A 17,500-nucleotide genomic window follows, 5' to 3' on the forward strand; every position below is an offset into this window, starting at 1 on the left:
GAGTTAACCCCCCTGTCCTCTCCCCTCTTCCCCAGGGTGGAGACGGCCTGCACCAAGCTGGTCCAGGCGGCGTCCATGCTGAAGGCGGACCCGTACTCCGTCCCCGCTCGCGACTACCTCATCGACGGGTCCCGGGGCATCCTCTCCGGGACCTCGGACCTGCTCCTGACGTTCGACGAGGCGGAGGTACAGCTCAGCACACACACACACACACACACACACACACAAACACACACACAACAAGCACATGCACATACACACACACTCACACACACCGCCACCACCAACCCCCTAGCAGGCTAGAGCCTTTAACCAGGATGAGATATTGCACCATCCATCAGCCCCATCCCTCTCTCTCCCCAGGGGGTGAATGGTGGTGTGTGTGTGTGTGTGGGGGGGGGGGTAGCATCAGCAGTCAGGGGCACAGCGGGGAGGGGGACCTGTAGTAGGCAGCACATCAGAGCTCAGCAGGAGGCTTCGCTCAGCACAGACAGACAGACAGACACAGACAGACAGACAGACAGACACAGACACACACACAGACACACACACAGACACACACAGACACACACAGACACAGACAGACACAGACAGACAGACAGACTGCCAGCGCAGGTCAGGGACAGTACAGGAGGGCAGCCGTGGAGAGGGAAAGTGTTTATACAGCGTTGGGGGGGATGTTGGGGGGGGGGCTGTACACAACACAGGCAGCTGGAGCTGGACAGAACAAAGACACAGGAATGTCAGTAGCCAGCATTATCAAGGGCAGGAAACAGAGAGGCTACTGTACCACCAATGTGTTTGGTTGTTGATGAATCACTTTCCTCTGTATCATTTCCTGATATCATGTCCCTATAGTTCACTCAGCACGGCGTCGAAGCAGGCCAGTAAATAATGAACGCTGCTGTTTTGTTGCGGTTGTCGTAGGTCCGCAAAATCATCCGTGTCTGCAAAGGTATTCTGGAGTACCTGACGGTGGCGGAGGTGGTGGAGTCCATGGAGGACCTGATCACCTACACAAAGAACCTGGGCCCAGGTCGGTCCACACAGTCAGAACCAAGGCTGCTGAGATGACAGATAGATGTCGAAATTGTGATTCAATAACGCTCTTCTGTCTATGATTGACACGTTGAAAATCATCTTCCTGGAATGTAATTATTCAAATCATAAATAGACCCAAAGTTCTTAACTGCCCCCAACTGCCAAAGAGTTCTGGAACACTCACTACCTAGAGTGCCAAGTGTTTTATGAGGTGTGGGTTTGGGTTAGGAGTGAATGGGTTTGGGTTGGGAGTGAATGGGTCAGGGTCACTAAATGACGTGGTGTTTTTTGTGACCCGTGCAGGAATGACGAAGATGGCGAAGATGATTGACGAGCGGCAGCAGGAGCTCACCCACCAGGAGCACAGGGTCATGCTGGTCAACTCCATGAACACCGTCAAGGAGCTGCTGCCTGTCCTCATCTCAGGTGACCCCCGCTGACCCCTGACCCCCAACTGACCCCCAGCACTGCTCCTGGACTCATATTCCATTGCTTAAAAAAGCATAATGGAGCAGTCCCTCTCTTATATATTTTTGTTTTGATTGGATAGAGATACAGTAGTGTAGAGAGACAGGAGAGTAAGGAGTAGAGGGCATGTCAGCAGCATGTCATGTCATGCAAGGCGCCGGCCCGCTCATTGGGAGCAATGTGCGGGTCAGTGTCTTGCCCAAGGACACCTCGACATGTGGCCAGCCGGGGCTCGAACCGCCGATCTGCCGACCTTGCGAACATTAGACGCCCGCTCTACCTCCTGCGCCACAGCCGCCCTATAACTTGCATCTTCTGTGTGGCTTATGGCAGACAGTAATCATGGTTGTCGTGTTCCACCACAGGTATTAAGATCTTCGTGACGACCAAGACGTCGGGGAGCCAGGGCGTGGAGGAGGCCCTGAAGAACCGGAACTTCACCTTCGAGAAGATGAGCGCCGAGATCAACGAGATCATCCGAGTCCTGCAGCTCACGTCCTGGGACGAGGACGCCTGGGCCAATAAGGTACGGTGACCACATACACCTGGGCTGTTCTGTGGCCCTGTCTCTCTCTCTCTTCCCCTCTCTCTCTCTCTCTCTCTATCTCCCTCTCTTACCTGTCCCCCTCTCTCTCTCTTTCTCTCTTCCTCTTTCTCTCATCTGTCCCCCTCTCTCCCTCTCTCTCTCACCTGTTCCCGCCTCTCTCTGTCTCTCTGTCTCTCCCTCTTCCTCTCTCATTCTTCCTCTCTCTCTCACTTGTCCCCCCCCTCTCTCTCTGTCTCTCTCTCTCTCTCATTCTTCCTCTCTCTCTCTCTCTCTCTCTCTCTCTCTCACGCACACACGTTGACTCTCCAGAGCCTCTCTCTCTAGGCAGAGGAGACAGGGAATGCTCACTTTACGGGAATGCTCGCCCAAGCGTTAAACAAACGGCTAAAGCAGTTTTTCATCCAGCGTGGGCTTTTTGACACATGGACTTGCAAAATCAAGGCTGAACGCAAAAGCATTGATGGTCTCTGGGCTAATGTTAGATGTTGGTTTGCTACACACGGTGCGCTCACACGCTCCCAGAATGCCATGGGTGAAGACTGCAGCATCGCGATGTTACTTGAAAAAAGTCCAATGTCATGTTTTTTGTTGTTGTTGTTTCTCTGTGATGACCCTCTGTTTGTCAAAACAAGTCTGTTTGTTTCCACTTCTGTTGCCATGGCCACAGGATCCTAGTGTCCTTTTTTAAGCAGGCACAGTACACCTAAGCTCTCTCTCTACTTTCCTGCTTCGAAAACCCCCCCCCAACAACAATCCTTTAAACTCTCCTATCCCGCACTCTCTGCTCAGCACGCTCTCAACTACTGCAGATCCTCTCCCACGTCACTCTCACTTACATTTCCGTTGCCTTTTTTTTCCCGTTGATCTTTCGGTTGGTTATGTCTGGTTAAACATTTGTATATATTTTTTTTGTTCTTCCTTTCTTTTACCATTATTTTCCTCTCTCCCTCCCCCCCTCCCTCCCCCCCCCCCCCCGTAGAAGGTAAGGCCTCCCTCTATCATCCGGTGTGGTTGCGACAGCATGCGTGGTAGTTCTGTGTGCTGACGTGTCAGTCTTGTGCCATGCGGTTGCCGATGCGTGCTTCTGTGTAGTTTTAGCAGTTGTGAGGTGAAAGCGTTAAGTACCAGGTACCTTAGGTAACCCAGGTATCCTAGGTGAGTCCCGTGACCTCTCTTATGCAGCCACAGCATAAGCAACGCTAACGGAATGACCTCTCCCCTCTAATCGAGGAACATTGTGCAGCAAGTTTGGAAATGTATGCGTTTGTTTAACAATGTGTCTTATCTCTTTTTCTTTCTTTCTCTTTTTAGTTTTTTTTGTTGCAAGTTTTAACATAACGTAACGTTACACAGACCTCTGAGTGCCCTTCTCCTCTGTCCGCTCCGGTGACGGAGGACAGGATGTCCTTAGACGCCCGATTGATCGATAGACGGTGCTGAGATCCAGTACCAGTCAAAGGTTTGGACACACTTTCCCATTCAATTGGATCAGGAAGTGTGTCCAAACTTTTGACTTGTACTGTACATGCAGTATTGATTTAAGTGTCCCTTATGTTAATCCATGGGCTAGCTCCACTTTCCCTTCCTGGACAGAGAACGGACAGAACTGTATAGCCCTGTGCAGAGGAGACGGGCACTAAGTGGTCTGAAGAATGAGTTGATTTCATTGAAATTTCTGTGATTTTTAATCAATAATCAGTTGCACAAATAAAAAAAACTGTGGTTCTCTGCTCACAGATAAAAGTTCAAATACTCTTAATATGTCCTCTCGTCCTATACACAAGCCCCATTACTAATACTTGTATTGCAATGGCCGCTCACTGGATGTGTGGGTGTGGGTGTGGGTGTGAGTGTGAGTGTGAGTGGGTGTGGGTGTGAGTGTGGGTGGAGGTGTGGGTGTGAGTGTGGGTGTGAGTGTGGGTGTGGGTGTGAGTGTGAGTGTGAGTGTGAGTGTGAGTGTGAGTGTGAGTGTGAGTGTGAGTGTGAGTGTGTGTGTGTGTGCGCGTGTGGTTGTGTGCGTGTGGTTGTGTGCGTGTGGTTGTGTGCGTGTGTGGTTGTGTGTGTGTGCGGTTGTGTGCGTGTGTGTGTGTGTGGTTGTGTGCGTGTGGTCCCTCTTCCGTCTCCACCTCACCACATTCCCGCCCAGCTCCCAGGCCGAGGCTGTCTGTGTCACCTGGTGAACCTTCACCCCGCTGTCCTCACCGCCAGCCTGATATAGCACGGACACACACAGCTGCTCGTGACCTCACTCCTCACTCACCGCTCTCTCGCTTCCTGATTTGTTCTAATTGTTTCCCTCCTATTTTTAGGTCAGACTGGTTTGGTTCAGCCATTGGGTTTTCTCTACAGAAAACCCCCCCAGCAATGGATATTCATTCACCAAAAACAAACACCACACTCCTTTCCTTTGACTAGAAACACTTCGGAAAGGAAGGTTTAGTTTAGTTTCAGGGACACCACACACAGTGGAATGAAGGCGGTGTTTCGAACAGAAACCCGTTGCGACATTTGCACACGTGTACCAGTCAAAGACGAGGCGACCCACTCACTCCCTAGCGGGTTGTTTGTTTGGTTGGTTGCTGAAGCGGCGTGTTCCTCTTTGTAGGAAACAATATCAAATCAAAACTACATCCCATTTTATCACCACGTACATAGCGTACACCCGTATGTGAACGTTTTTATTTTTTTATCTCCTCCTCGTACAACAAGAATCAATACATCAGTAAATCAACCATACGCTATAAGAAAGTTATAATAAAGCAATAATGTAATATGAGTCTGGCAAGAGTCTAGACAAGCACGTTTGTTAACACGTTATTAATATCGCCTGGTCTCTCTCCCTAGACTGTTTGTGCTATATAAGCCAACTCCAGTTTCTGTTGTCGTCATGCCGACCACCACAGTCGTCTAATTGCATCACACACAGTCTGGGTGGGGGGGTGGGGCGGGGGGTGACCAGGCTAGCATTCACCTGATAAAACCAGTGACTCACACAGGTGGTGTCACAGAGAATGTATCCGGTATCAGGATGTCTGGTATTGCGGCATCAAACAGCAAGGACACATTCTCCACTCCCCCCCCCCCCCGCCCATAGTCTCCCACTATGACACACGTCCTGGCCCACCCGCTTTGTGTGTTTCACCACTTGGCCAATGAGAGGAGTCGTTGTCAAGTGAAGCTGCTTTTCGTACAGAGGGGTTGTATTTCCGTCCTCTCCGGGTCGAGATACAACGGACAGTAGATTGGCTTTTATGATGTGAAGCGACTACACACACACACCCATGTTGACGGTGGAAAAACCAGTGATCTATAACAGCATGTGCACCTTTTTGGTTGTTTGGAGTTAAGCGATGCTGCACATTGGAAATGCAGTATTATATTCACTGTATGTGTGAAAACGTTTGTCAGATTTGCTGTTCAGTGGGGGTGATCATGGTAGTGATAACAGGGGCCCAGAGTTTTTCCTGACCACTGGACCTGATCAGGAAAAAGTCCAGGCCCTAGGGATGTTTTTGCCATGATCAGTATAGATAGATAGATAGATGTGGGTGTATATATGAGTCAGTGACTGAGAATGAGCTCAACACACACACACACACACACACACTCACACACACACACACACACACACACACACACACACACACACACACACACACACATACCTGTGTGTGTTTTTATGCTGAGCTCATTCTCAGTCACCGAGTCGTGACTCACCCTGGCAGGAACTAGTATGACATCACATGTCTTACCTCGTCCAAGCGCAGGCCTGTGCCAGGAACGTCCCGTTAGCTGAGCTGACTCCAGAGAGCACTGCTCCTAAAGCCTTACCTTCAACAGGAAGTCCATTAAGCCCTGTTTACACACAGGCATTTCCTGTTACGTTAGCAGTATTTTACCGTTGCTGTTTGCCGCCATTAGAGACCTCATCCTTCTTCTTGACATTTCACACATAATCTAAGAATAAAAAATGGTGTTATAGACCAGGCCAGGAAATCAGAAATGTGTGTTTGTCAATGTTTTTGTCACGGAATCCTGAATGTGTCCTTTGTGAAACTGACTGTATGGAGGTTATATAAGGTATTCATTTATGTTTTCTCTCCGGCGACCATTTTGTTTACCCCAAGGACACGGAGGCCATGAAGAGGGCGCTGGCGCTCATCGACTCTAAGATGACCCAGGCCAAGAACTGGCTGAGGGACCCCAACGCCCAACCAGGTAACACAGACCAGTCTAATGGACCTGTGTGTGTGTGTGTGTGTGTGTGTGTGTGTGTGTGTGTGTGTGTGTGTGCGCGCGTGTGTGCGCTCGAAGGAGGTGTGTGTGTGTGTGTGTGTGTGTGTGTGCATGCATGAGTGTGTGTAAAATACTACTCTATATAAATTCTATATAAGGCCGGTTTCACAGACAGGGTGTCTGACAAGCCTAGTCCAGGATTAATCACACTTGCAATGGAACATCTCCATTGAGGATGCTTTTTAATCCAGAATTAGTCTTAATCCATGAAACCAGCCCATTGTGTTTTAATCCTCCTTCGTACACATCCAGAAGGCTTCTCCCTCTGATGTTTGTAACACGTGTGTGTGTGTGTGTGTGTGTGTGTGTCCTGGTGACAGGGGACGTGGGGGAGCTGGCCATCCGGCAGATCCTGGACGAGGCAGGGAAGGTGGGGGAGCTGTGTGCCGGGCAGGAGCGCCGGGACGTCGTGGGCACGGCCAAAACACTGGGCCAGATAACCGACCAGGTGGCCGAGATGCGGGCCAGGTACTGTTGGGATGATGCCAGGGTGGCCTAGGGTGGTCCAGTGGTCCGCTACCATGGCCTGGGGTGGTCCTGTGGTCCGGTACCATGGCCTGGGGTGGTCCAGTGGTCTAGTACCAGTACCATGGCCTGGGGTGGTCTAGTACCAGTACCATGGCCTGGGGTGGTCCAGTGGTCTAGTACCAGTACCATGGACTGGGGTGGACCAGTGGTCTAGTGGACTACCCCCACTCCAAAAAGTAACCCTAAAAAATGGCATGACACAGTTTAGTTGTTGAAACTATGACGTGACACTATGAGGTCGCGTCACCAACCCCGCGTCCGTCTGTTCAGACGTTCTGACTCACCGCCCCTCTTAAGCATGACAGATCGCTCATTTCCTAAACAATGTGATATTACAATCGTCGTGTAATTCGATGAGGAAATGCTCTCTTGTAAAGCGGCGTCCATGTCTGTGATCGGGGAGGGGGAAGTGGAAGGTAGTCGGCTTGTTCCAGGGGTATCCAGCGTGTACGGCTGTAACCGATACTTCCCTCAGATCAGATCTCCCGGGTCTCCAGGGAGGAACACGGCGGAGGCAGATTAAAAGCAGATGTCCTGTAATTTCTACATAATATAGTTTAACCCCTGGACCAATGACTGAACAAAATACAGGGAGGGTCCTTTTGGATCACGAGGTTGGAAACATCTATTCTTATACAGCAGCAGGACAATAGATAACAGGATATGAATCTATGGAAAAACTCCCTGATCTGTTTAGTGGAAATCTCATACCTCACTGTAACCATTCGTAACACAATGGGCCGGTTTCACAGACTAAAATCCCAGGGGGACTAAATCCCACTTTCAATGTCAAATCTCCACTGAAGATGCTTTTCACTGTAGGATTGTCTGTTAAACCAGCCTGACGTGTCGTACGCACAAAGAGATTGTCCGTCCCTGGATGATCCGATTCACACATGAACCCAGTGAACCAAAACACCAACATTGATCATCAATAAAGCATCATTGGGGGGTAACTGTCATTCATTGACGTTCTGTTGTTGTCTCCGCCCACCCCCCACGCCCACCCCCACCTCAGAGGTCAAGGGGCGTCTCCGGCGGCGATGCAGAAGGCCCAGCAGGTGTCCGGAGGTCTGGACGTGCTCACGGGCAAGGTGGGGAACGCCGCCCGCAAGCTGGAGGCCATGACCAACGCCAAGCAGGCTATCGCCAAGAGGATCGACGCTGCACAGGTGGGCTGTCTCCCTGGCTACGCCACCGGGGCCTGGCTGTGTTTAGTATGAAGTCTTATACATTAGACATGAATTCTTTTTTTATTTATTATTGTATGCATTTAATAATAATAATAATAATAATAATAATAATCAACTTTATTTATATAGTATAAGAAATGACCTGAATGTATGATGAAATGCAAAATCCCTCTACAGCACACGTTCTGGCTCAGTACCGTTCAACCCATCTACATCTGGTAGCGGATGGTTTGTAGAGCGTTAGCCCACTTGTGTTGACTCGTGTTGTTTCGGTCCCCCTGCCCCTGCAGAACTGGCTGGCAGACCCCAACGGTGGCCCGGAGGGCGAGGAGAACATCAGGGCGCTCCTGGGGGAGGCCAAGAGGATCGCCGACATGTGCGAGGACCCCAAAGAGAGGGAAGACATCTTGCGATCCATCGGAGAGATCGCCGCCCTCACCGCCAAGCTCTCTGCGCTCCGGGCACAGTACGTTGCTCAATCTGACGGACTGTATGAATATACAACTATGTTCTATATTTCCGCAGTCCGTATATATCTAAATAGATTGGACTAACCCCCAGTTAGGCCACCATCTCTAACATGTACAGTCCCCTCCATCTCTAACATGTACAGTCCCCTCCATCTCTAACATGTACAGTCCCCTCCATCTCTAACATGTACAGTCCCCTCCATAAGTATTGGAAAGAGGAAGCGTCTGGTCTTCTTTTAGCTCTAAACTCCAACAGTTAGGATTGAAATCAAACAATTCCCATGTTGCGTCCCTATTGGGAATGGTTTTTCAAATATTCCTGTTGACCACAGCATCAGAGACCTTTGTTAGGACATTCAGGACCGCTTCCAACTCTTCTTCTTTTTCTTCTTCTTCTTCTTCTTCTCCTGTCTCCAGGGGTAAAGGGGACACGCCGGAGGCCAGGGCGTTGGCCAAGCAGATCGCCACGTCCCTCCAGAACCTGCAGTCCAAGACCGCCAAGGCTGTGGCCAACAGCAGGCCCGCCAAGGCCGCGGTCCACCTGGAGGGGAAGATCGAACAGGCCTCGCGCTGGATAGACAACCCCACCATGGACGACAGTGGAGTGGGTGGGTCTGCCTCCTGTCCTCCCTCCATTTTTTTCTCTTTCCGCTCTTTTAACCTTTTTTTCCTTTAAAAAAATTATTATTATTATTATTATTATTATAGTATTATTCTCTCTCTATCTCTCCCCCATCTCCTCCCCCCCCTCTCTATCTCTCTCTCCCCCCCATCTCTCTCTCTCTCTCCCCCATCTCTCTCTCTCTCTCTCTGTCTCTCTCTCTCCCCCCATCTCCCTCTCTGTCCCTTCCCTCCTTTGAAGAGCAGCCCAGACATTTGTTTACAAGTCAGTTATGTTATGTTTTGACTCGACTGTACATTCCAACTTCCCACCAAAACCTCATAATTCTCCGTCTGGTTTGGCGTGTCTGCCCAGAAGCCTGGATATCTTCTCCCATGTCACCTTGTTTACAGTACAGCCGCAGCTTGCCGTACAGGGGCAGAGAGTGTTCAGAGAAGACAAAACCATATTTGCATCAACTGAATAGATAAAAATATTCAATGTAAAATTACAATGTATATTTACGATGTATGTTTATGTATATTTATGATGTATGTTTACTCTCTATCCACACTGCATAGAGCCCGCTTTTGATCCTAAAACATGTTAGCTGTGACTGATTCCTGTGTGTGTGTGTGTGTGTGTGTGTGTCTGTCTGTGTGTGTGTCTGTGTGTCTATCCATCTCTGTGCGTATGTGTCTCTGTGTGTCTATCCGTATGTCCGTGTGTGTGTGTCTGTGTGTCTACCCATGTCTGTGTCTGTGTGCGTCTATCCGTGTGTCTATCTCTGTGTGCGTCTCTCTGTGTGTCCCCGTGCCTGTGTGTCCAGGCCAGGCAGCCATCCGGGGGCTGGTGGCGGAGGGCAGGAGGCTGGCGGTGGCGCTGCCCGGCCCGTACAGACAGGAGCTGCTGGGGAAGTGTGAGCAGGTGGAGCAGCTGATGGCCCAGCTGGCTGACCTGGCGGCCCGGGGAGAGGGGGAGTCCCCGCAGGCGCGTGCCGTGGCTCAACAGCTCCAGGGAGCCCTGAAGGTAAAGACCACGATACGGAGGCACACGCACACGCACACACACATGCACACACACACACTCTCACAAGTCGTTATGGTCAGTCAGTCAGATACGGACACGGACACACTCTCACACTCACACCTCATTATGATCAGTCAGCACTCACACACTCACACACTCACACACACTCTCACACTCACACACACTCTCACACTCACACACTCACACACACTCTCACACTCACACCTCATTATGATCAGTCAGCACACACACACTCACACACTCACACACTCACACACTCACACACTCACACACTCACACACTCACACACTCACACACTCACACACTCACACACTCACACACTCACACACTCACACACACACTCACACATTCACACCCACACACACTCTCACCCACCCCTCATTATGATCAGTCAACACACACACACACACACACACACACACACACACACACACACACTCACACACTCTCACCCACACCTCATTATGATCAGTCAACACACACACACTCACACACACTCTCACCCACACCTCATTATGATCAGTCAACACACACACACACACACACACACACACACACACACACACACACACACAAGGCCATAGTCAAGCACTCCCCCTGCTGGGGGAAGACAACACCGCACTCTTAATACACTTATTATTCTTACAGTAGTTCAGATATTATTATTCTTTACATTTTTTAAAATTATAATGAACTAAAGTGGATGAATGTTACATTTAACCAATTGTTGAACGGTGTTACGTAGTAACATTTGTATGATATTAATATGTGTAGTCTTAAATATAGGCTGATGATAAATAAACAAGGCATGATCTATCTCACGTCTGTGTACTGTGCTGGTGTTAAACTAATGTGTGTGTGGCCTCCCTGGTAACCGTGGTAACGTGTCTGTGTGTTGTAACGTGTGTGGCCTCCTTGGTAACTGTGGTAACGTGTGTGTGGTAACGTGTGTGTGGCCTGCTTGGTAACCGTGGTAACACGTCTATGTGTGGTAACGTGTGTGTGGCCTCCCTGGTAACCGTGGTAACGTGTGTGTGTGTGTGTGTGTGGCCTCCCCAGGACCTCAAAGGGAAGATGCAGGAGGCCATGACTCAGGAGGTGTCGGACATCTTCGCCGACACCACCACCCCCATCAAGCTGCTGGCTGTGGCCGCCACGGCCCCCCCCGACGCCCCCAACAGGGATGAGGCGAGTGATGATGACATCATGACACACTCCATTTCCATACTCAGGACTTGACCTATGACCTTTGCTACTATCCACCACTGACCGTTCCTTCCTCATTTAGCTGGGACTAGCCTTACTCATTTGACGGATTTCGAGCGTCACTCAACAGTAAAACTGTCACAACAGTAAATGACTCATCGATTAGTTCCTTGGTGTGTTCATGTGGATGGCACCAATGGCTAATCATAAAGCGCTTTGATAATTCTGTCATTTGTCAATTGCAAAGCTGTCATTTCAACTGTCAATACAGTAAACGACTCATTGATTAGTTCCGACCTTGTGTGTTCATGTGCAAGGCAGCGGTCAATAGCCAATCGTAAGAGGTTTCATAATTCAGTAATTTGTCAACAGAAAAGCGGTCATTACAACTGTCATTACACTAAATAACTAACTGACTAGTTTCACCCCTTGGTGTGTTCATGGGGAAGGCACTGATCAATGGCCAATCATTAAGAGGTTTGATAACTGTGTGATGTGTGTGTGTGGGCTCCAGGTGTTTGATGACAGAGCTGCCAACTTTGAGACCCACGCCAACAAGCTGGGCGCCACCGCGGAGAAGGCTGCTGCCGTGGGAACGGCCAACAAGACCACTGTGGAGGGCATCCAGGCGGCTGTCAAGTCAACAAGAGACCTGACACCACAGGTGTGTGTGTGTGTGTGTGTGTGTGTGTGTGTCAGTGTCACGTAAGATATGAATAGTTGCCATGTTATCTGTCCTCAGCAAGCGTGTAATAAAAGTAAGGGAGGAGAGGTTGTGTGTGTGTGTTTGTGTGTCTGTGTGTCTGTGTCTATGCGTGTGCCTGTGTTTGTGTGTGTGTGTGTGTGTGTGTGTGTGTGTGTCTGTGTGTGTGCCTGTCTGTGTGTGTGCGCTTTGTTTACCATGGTCGGGCATTTTTAGAGTGTCTAATGTATGTATTTTCTAATATGATATGTATTAATATTGATGGTTTTCCTAGGTGGTGTCTGCTGCCCGTATTCTACTGAGAAACCCAGGCAACCAGGCTGCATACGAGCACTTTGAGACCATGAAAAATCAATGGATCGACAATGTTGAAAAGATGACAGGTAATGTCAGTGTTACAGAAAGATACTGCGCGTGACTCTCCCATGTCATTTAGTTGATTATGAGATTCAGTAAGGGCTGTCTCACACCCAAATACACTGTCACTCTATGCTGAGATGCTTACACCGACGATGACATTGTCCCTGTGAGGTGAAAGGCAGAGATACGTTAACTCACCATCTGCCAAAGTATTCCGGAACACTCACCACCTAGAGTACCGAGTGTTCTAGGTGGTGTTTACCTAGCAACAACACTTTGATTGGCCAAAAAAATAAAACGTCGTCATTTGATGCATTTTCTCGTGAATAAAAGTCACCCGTGGCGCTCTAGAATGAGAATGACAAATCCGGGTGACTTTTATTCCTGGTCGGTACTAAATGAGGTAACACCGTTACTCTTTCTGTAGGTTTGGTGGACGAGGCCATCGACACCAAGTCCCTGCTGGACGCCTCTGAGGACGCCATCAAGAAGGATCTGGACAAGTGTCGCGTGGCCATGGCTAACCACCAGCCCCAGATGCTGGTCGCCGGCGCCACCAGCATCGCCCGCAGAGCCAACCGGATCCTGCTGGTGGCCAAGCGGGAGGTGGAGAACTCAGAGGACCCCAAGTTCCGGGCGATGGTGAAGGCCGCGTCCGACGAGCTGAGCCAGACCATCTCGCCCATGGTGATGGACGCCAAGGCCGTGGCCGGGAACATCCAGGACCCGAGTATGTCAAGGAAGAGTCACTGGTTTCATAGGATTATGTGTTTTCTATGTGTTGACTCTCTTTTTAGATCAGTTAGTCTGGGGGCAAGCTTGGTCACCATGATATAAGGCCCATGAGGCTTTGATCAAATCGAAATTCTAGGTTTCTTAAGATAAGGGTCACATGGAGTCTGTCTAATCTATTGTAATTGTATTGTATTGGAATCTATCTAGCTGTTGTTTTTGTGTCGCTGCCTCATACTGTGTGAAGTGCTAATCAGTGTCTCCGTCCTCCCTGTGTGGTGTGCAGGTCTCCAGAAGGGCTTCATGGATTCAGGCTACAGGATCCTGGGTGCCGTGGCCAAGGTGAGGGAGGCCTTCCAGCCCCAGGAGCCTGACTTCCCACCTCCACCTCCTGATCTGGACCAGCTGCACGTAAGTCCTCACCAAGAACATGTGTCTTTTTCCTTTACCGAAACCCCCCGCCGCCCCCACCCAAGATTTAAATATAGACTGTATACCCGGAGTGTAAACATCATTTAAATACATCATCATATTGGCTGTTTACATTAACTCACCAACTGCCCAAAAATTCCAGAACACCCACCTAGAGTGTGTGAGTGTGTGAATGTGGTGTTTTACCTAGTAACAACACTTTGATTGGCTCCAAATTGAAGCATCATAATGTATGCATTTTTGGTGAATAAAGTCACCCTTGGTACTCCAGAATGTTGACCATTTGGGTGACTTTATTCACCCTCTGCACTAAATGAGTTAACATGGTAATTTATGTTGTCACAGGTTAGCGATGAGCCAGCCCCACCCAAACCCCCCCTCCCCGAGGGCGAGGTCCCACCCCCCAGGCCCCCTCCCCCAGAGGAGAAGGACGAGGACTTCCCCGAGGCGGCAGCCGGCGAGGTGGTGAGCGAGCCCATGATGATGGCCGCCCGGCAACTCCACGAAGAGGCTCGCAAATGGTCCAGCAAGGTAAGAGCTGGTGTACTGTATGTACTGTACGTATGGGGAGGTTTCCCCTGACTCATGTTAAGCCCACTCCTGGATTAACTGCTAAAGAATTCCGGAACACTCACCACCACCAGAGTGCCATGTGTTTTATGTGGTATTTACCTAGCAACAATACTTTGATTGATTGACTACAACATGAAGCATCATAATTTCAGCATTTTTGTTGAATAACATTTTTGAATTTTGCACCCTAAAATGTTGACCATTTGGCCGACTTTATTCACCTGTGGCACTATATGGGTTAAATTCCACTCCATTATCAATTGAAACACCTTTTTTTTCTCCAGGACTAGGTTTAATCTGTGTCTGAGGAACTGCCCCTCTAGGTCCATGTCCATGTTCAACACAATGTGATCGAAAACGGAATGGATCCCTGTGTTGCCCCACCCAATCCAATTTAACTGTCTGTGCGCTCCATCTGTTGTAGGGTAACGACATCATCGGTGCGGCCAAGCGGATGGCCCTGCTCATGGCAGAGATGTCCCGTCTGGTGCGTGGCGGCAGCGGGAACAAGCGCGCCCTCATCCAGTGTGCCAAGGACATCGCCAAGGCCTCCGATGAGGTCACGCGCCTGGCCAAAGAAGTGGCCAAGCAGTGCACTGACAAACGCATCCGAACCAATCTGCTCCAGGTAAGTTCCCTTTCCTTCTTTTTTATTTGTTTCTTCTTCTTTCCATAAATGCTGTTTGTTTATGTTTGGGACGACACAACATCATCATTAGTTTGAGTCATATAAGTTGAAATCTTCTCTTGCCTGACTGTTTTTCCTTGTTTCAGGTGTGTGAGCGCATCCCTACCATTAGCACACAGCTCAAGATCTTGTCCACGGTCAAGGCCACTATGTTGGGTCGTACCAACATCAGCGAGGAGGAGTCGGAGCAGGTGAGCCCACTGCAGATCACAAAGATGCCTTTTCAGTGGAGGGTGTAGCCATTGATGCATTTGTACTGTGGGAACCATGACCGGGTCAAATACAAATACTTTCAATGACTTAACTCACCAAACTACCATCTAGAATGCCAAGTGTTTTATGTGGTGTTTATCTAGCAACAATACTTTGATTGGCTATCAAATGAAGCATCAGAATATATGCATTTTTAGTAAATAAAGTCACCCAACCGTGGCAAATGTTAGCAATTTGTGCAGCTTTATTCACCCGCACTGACGAGTTAACATACCTGTCCTCTCCTCTCTCCTCTCCTCTCCTCTCCCCTCCCCCACCAGGCCACGGAGATGCTGGTCCACAACGCCCAGAACCTGATGCAGTCTGTGAAGGAGACGGTCAGGGAGGCTGAGGCAGCCTCCATTAAGATCAGGACGGACGCAGGCTTCACCCTCCACTGGCACAGAAAGACCCCCTGGTACCAGTAAGAGAAGGGCCCACTGTCCTTCTGCTCAGGGCCATTGCCCGCTAGAACAACGGGGCATACACTGCCCCTATACTAGCCTTTGGGCGGTATATTGAATGGACACATACATACTAATTCCAAACTATAATGAAAAACATCTGATCTGGTTATTATAATAAGTGAATACAGTATTTATCAATTGATCCCAAACCCTCTTGTCTGTAAACAAACAGTGACAGCTCTGGTAGGATGTAAAAGAAAGGGACTATCCAATACAAAGTATCATGATTTAGATTCTTACTGGGAATTTTTTTTCTAATATGTTTGTGTAAAAAAAAAGAAAGAAGAAAATAAACGTTTTTAGAGCTTATTATGACAAATCCCAGGTATATATTTTTTGATTGGATGTTTGCTTTTCATATTGAGTACGGTTGATATAATTATCAGTCTCAGTTTGACACCAAGTTGAGAACCTCTAAGTTAAATTCAGATTTTCTTGGAATACATTTTTATATCTTTATACTGGTTCCTTTGTGTCATTATCTGCCAATCAAAAGCCTTTGCTAGGACAAGCACATCAACTCAAATGGGGGGTTGCACAAGTATATGCTCAGCTCTACACGCAAAAATATATTCAATGGTAATATGTCTGTTTACACTATGCTTTGTTATCGGAATTGCAAAAAACAAACACTGTTCTATGTTTCATGTTGTATTACATGAGAGAGGTTTTGGAGGAGGGTTTTTTTTATTGTCAGGTCTTCTGCCAAAGAGGTTGTTTTCCACCATTTAACTTTTGAATATGGTTTTCTTTCTTGGGGAATGTCAGCGATACATGTTGAAAAAAGAAAAGGGATAGTTTACCAGACAGACACATCATTATAAAATATCATATTAAGTTATTGTAGCTACAAAAGAGGTGGAGGATTTAAAAAAAACATGTTTGATAACTTCAATCAACTGCATTCAACTCATATTTTTTCCTCTCTGGACTAGCTTGGTTTTTCATTGCGTTGAGATTACGTGTAGAGAGAAATGCTTACATTACAAGGCCCCAAGCCTGGTGCTCTATTCCACATACTTCTCAGTGAAACCAGAGTCTTTACAATCTGTGTTTTGCCCTGAAGAGAGATCAATGAAACTGTACACGGTCTCATGATGGTGTCCATATGTCATTTTGTGAAAGATGAATGTTATGTCACTTTTAAAGGGACACTTCACCGCATTTAACATATGTCTACATGTGTGCAAGCTGTGATTGATCTTATCTTAATAACAGAGAATGTAGAAACCCCCCCCCCCCCCCACACATGTAGACACTGGTATGTGGAGATGATGAATATGAGGTTTCAAGGTGGTGTAGTGCCCCTTTAATGTTGTTACTGGCTGTGAGGGAGGGAGGGGGTGGGAGGGATCTCTCCTGTGGACAGATAATCTGTGATTATATTATCTAAAAACTGCTCTTGATGTCATGCCCTCCTCTTCCTACCATAGGAAATACACTAAACATTTAAGTAGCTATTACAGCTGGTACAACGGTTGAGGTATGGACATGTTTTCTTTTGTGTTTGATTAAGACCGGCAGTTAATGTGTTAGGATATTGAGACCCTATAAAACCATCGGATGTGCCTTGTAATAAAAACTTTGATTGCAATACATGTTGGGGTTTTTTTAATTTACAGAAAATGATGTTTTTGTATCTCACACAAGGCACCATGATTTTGTTAAAAACAAAAATGTGTTGTTGTATTCATATGATGTATAGGTTAACTGAAGTTACACCTGCTTCATTCAGTCTACGATAAAGAGTCAAATCCTATTTCTTGGCATTGTTCACATTATTTTGTAATAAAGCATTTTATAACACTCCCTAACTGTACATCCTCTCTTATTCATGTCAGGATGTTATGGGGGGAAAAAACGTTTCCGCAATGTCTGTTTGATTGAACCACA

General features: G+C 48.1%; 1 protein-coding gene across 1 annotated transcript in view; it reads left to right on the forward strand.

Annotated features, from left to right (window-relative positions):
- Positions 1-17,352, forward strand: part of vclb (vinculin b) — a gene marked incomplete at its 5' end in the record, with an annotated part of 36,732 nt that extends 19,380 nt beyond the window's left edge. Inside the window, 19 exons of the mRNA XM_080541583.1 lie at positions 36-186; positions 928-1,036; positions 1,345-1,467; positions 1,875-2,035; positions 6,184-6,274; positions 6,673-6,820; positions 7,899-8,052; positions 8,364-8,539; positions 8,961-9,151; positions 9,974-10,173; positions 11,254-11,382; positions 11,915-12,064; positions 12,378-12,486; positions 12,891-13,193; positions 13,482-13,606; positions 13,973-14,158; positions 14,625-14,828; positions 14,975-15,079; positions 15,422-17,352. Of these exons, the coding sequence (XP_080397709.1) occupies positions 36-186; positions 928-1,036; positions 1,345-1,467; positions 1,875-2,035; positions 6,184-6,274; positions 6,673-6,820; positions 7,899-8,052; positions 8,364-8,539; positions 8,961-9,151; positions 9,974-10,173; positions 11,254-11,382; positions 11,915-12,064; positions 12,378-12,486; positions 12,891-13,193; positions 13,482-13,606; positions 13,973-14,158; positions 14,625-14,828; positions 14,975-15,079; positions 15,422-15,568 (2,962 nt within the window). The 3' untranslated portion in view covers positions 15,569-17,352. The remainder of the gene's footprint in view (positions 1-35; positions 187-927; positions 1,037-1,344; positions 1,468-1,874; positions 2,036-6,183; positions 6,275-6,672; positions 6,821-7,898; positions 8,053-8,363; positions 8,540-8,960; positions 9,152-9,973; positions 10,174-11,253; positions 11,383-11,914; positions 12,065-12,377; positions 12,487-12,890; positions 13,194-13,481; positions 13,607-13,972; positions 14,159-14,624; positions 14,829-14,974; positions 15,080-15,421) is intronic.
- Positions 17,353-17,500: the final 148 nt, after the last annotated feature.

Source organism: Nansenia antarctica (genome assembly GCF_963989245.1).
Source record: "Nansenia antarctica genome assembly, chromosome: 11".
Taxonomy (NCBI): Eukaryota; Metazoa; Chordata; class Actinopteri; order Argentiniformes; family Microstomatidae; genus Nansenia; species Nansenia antarctica.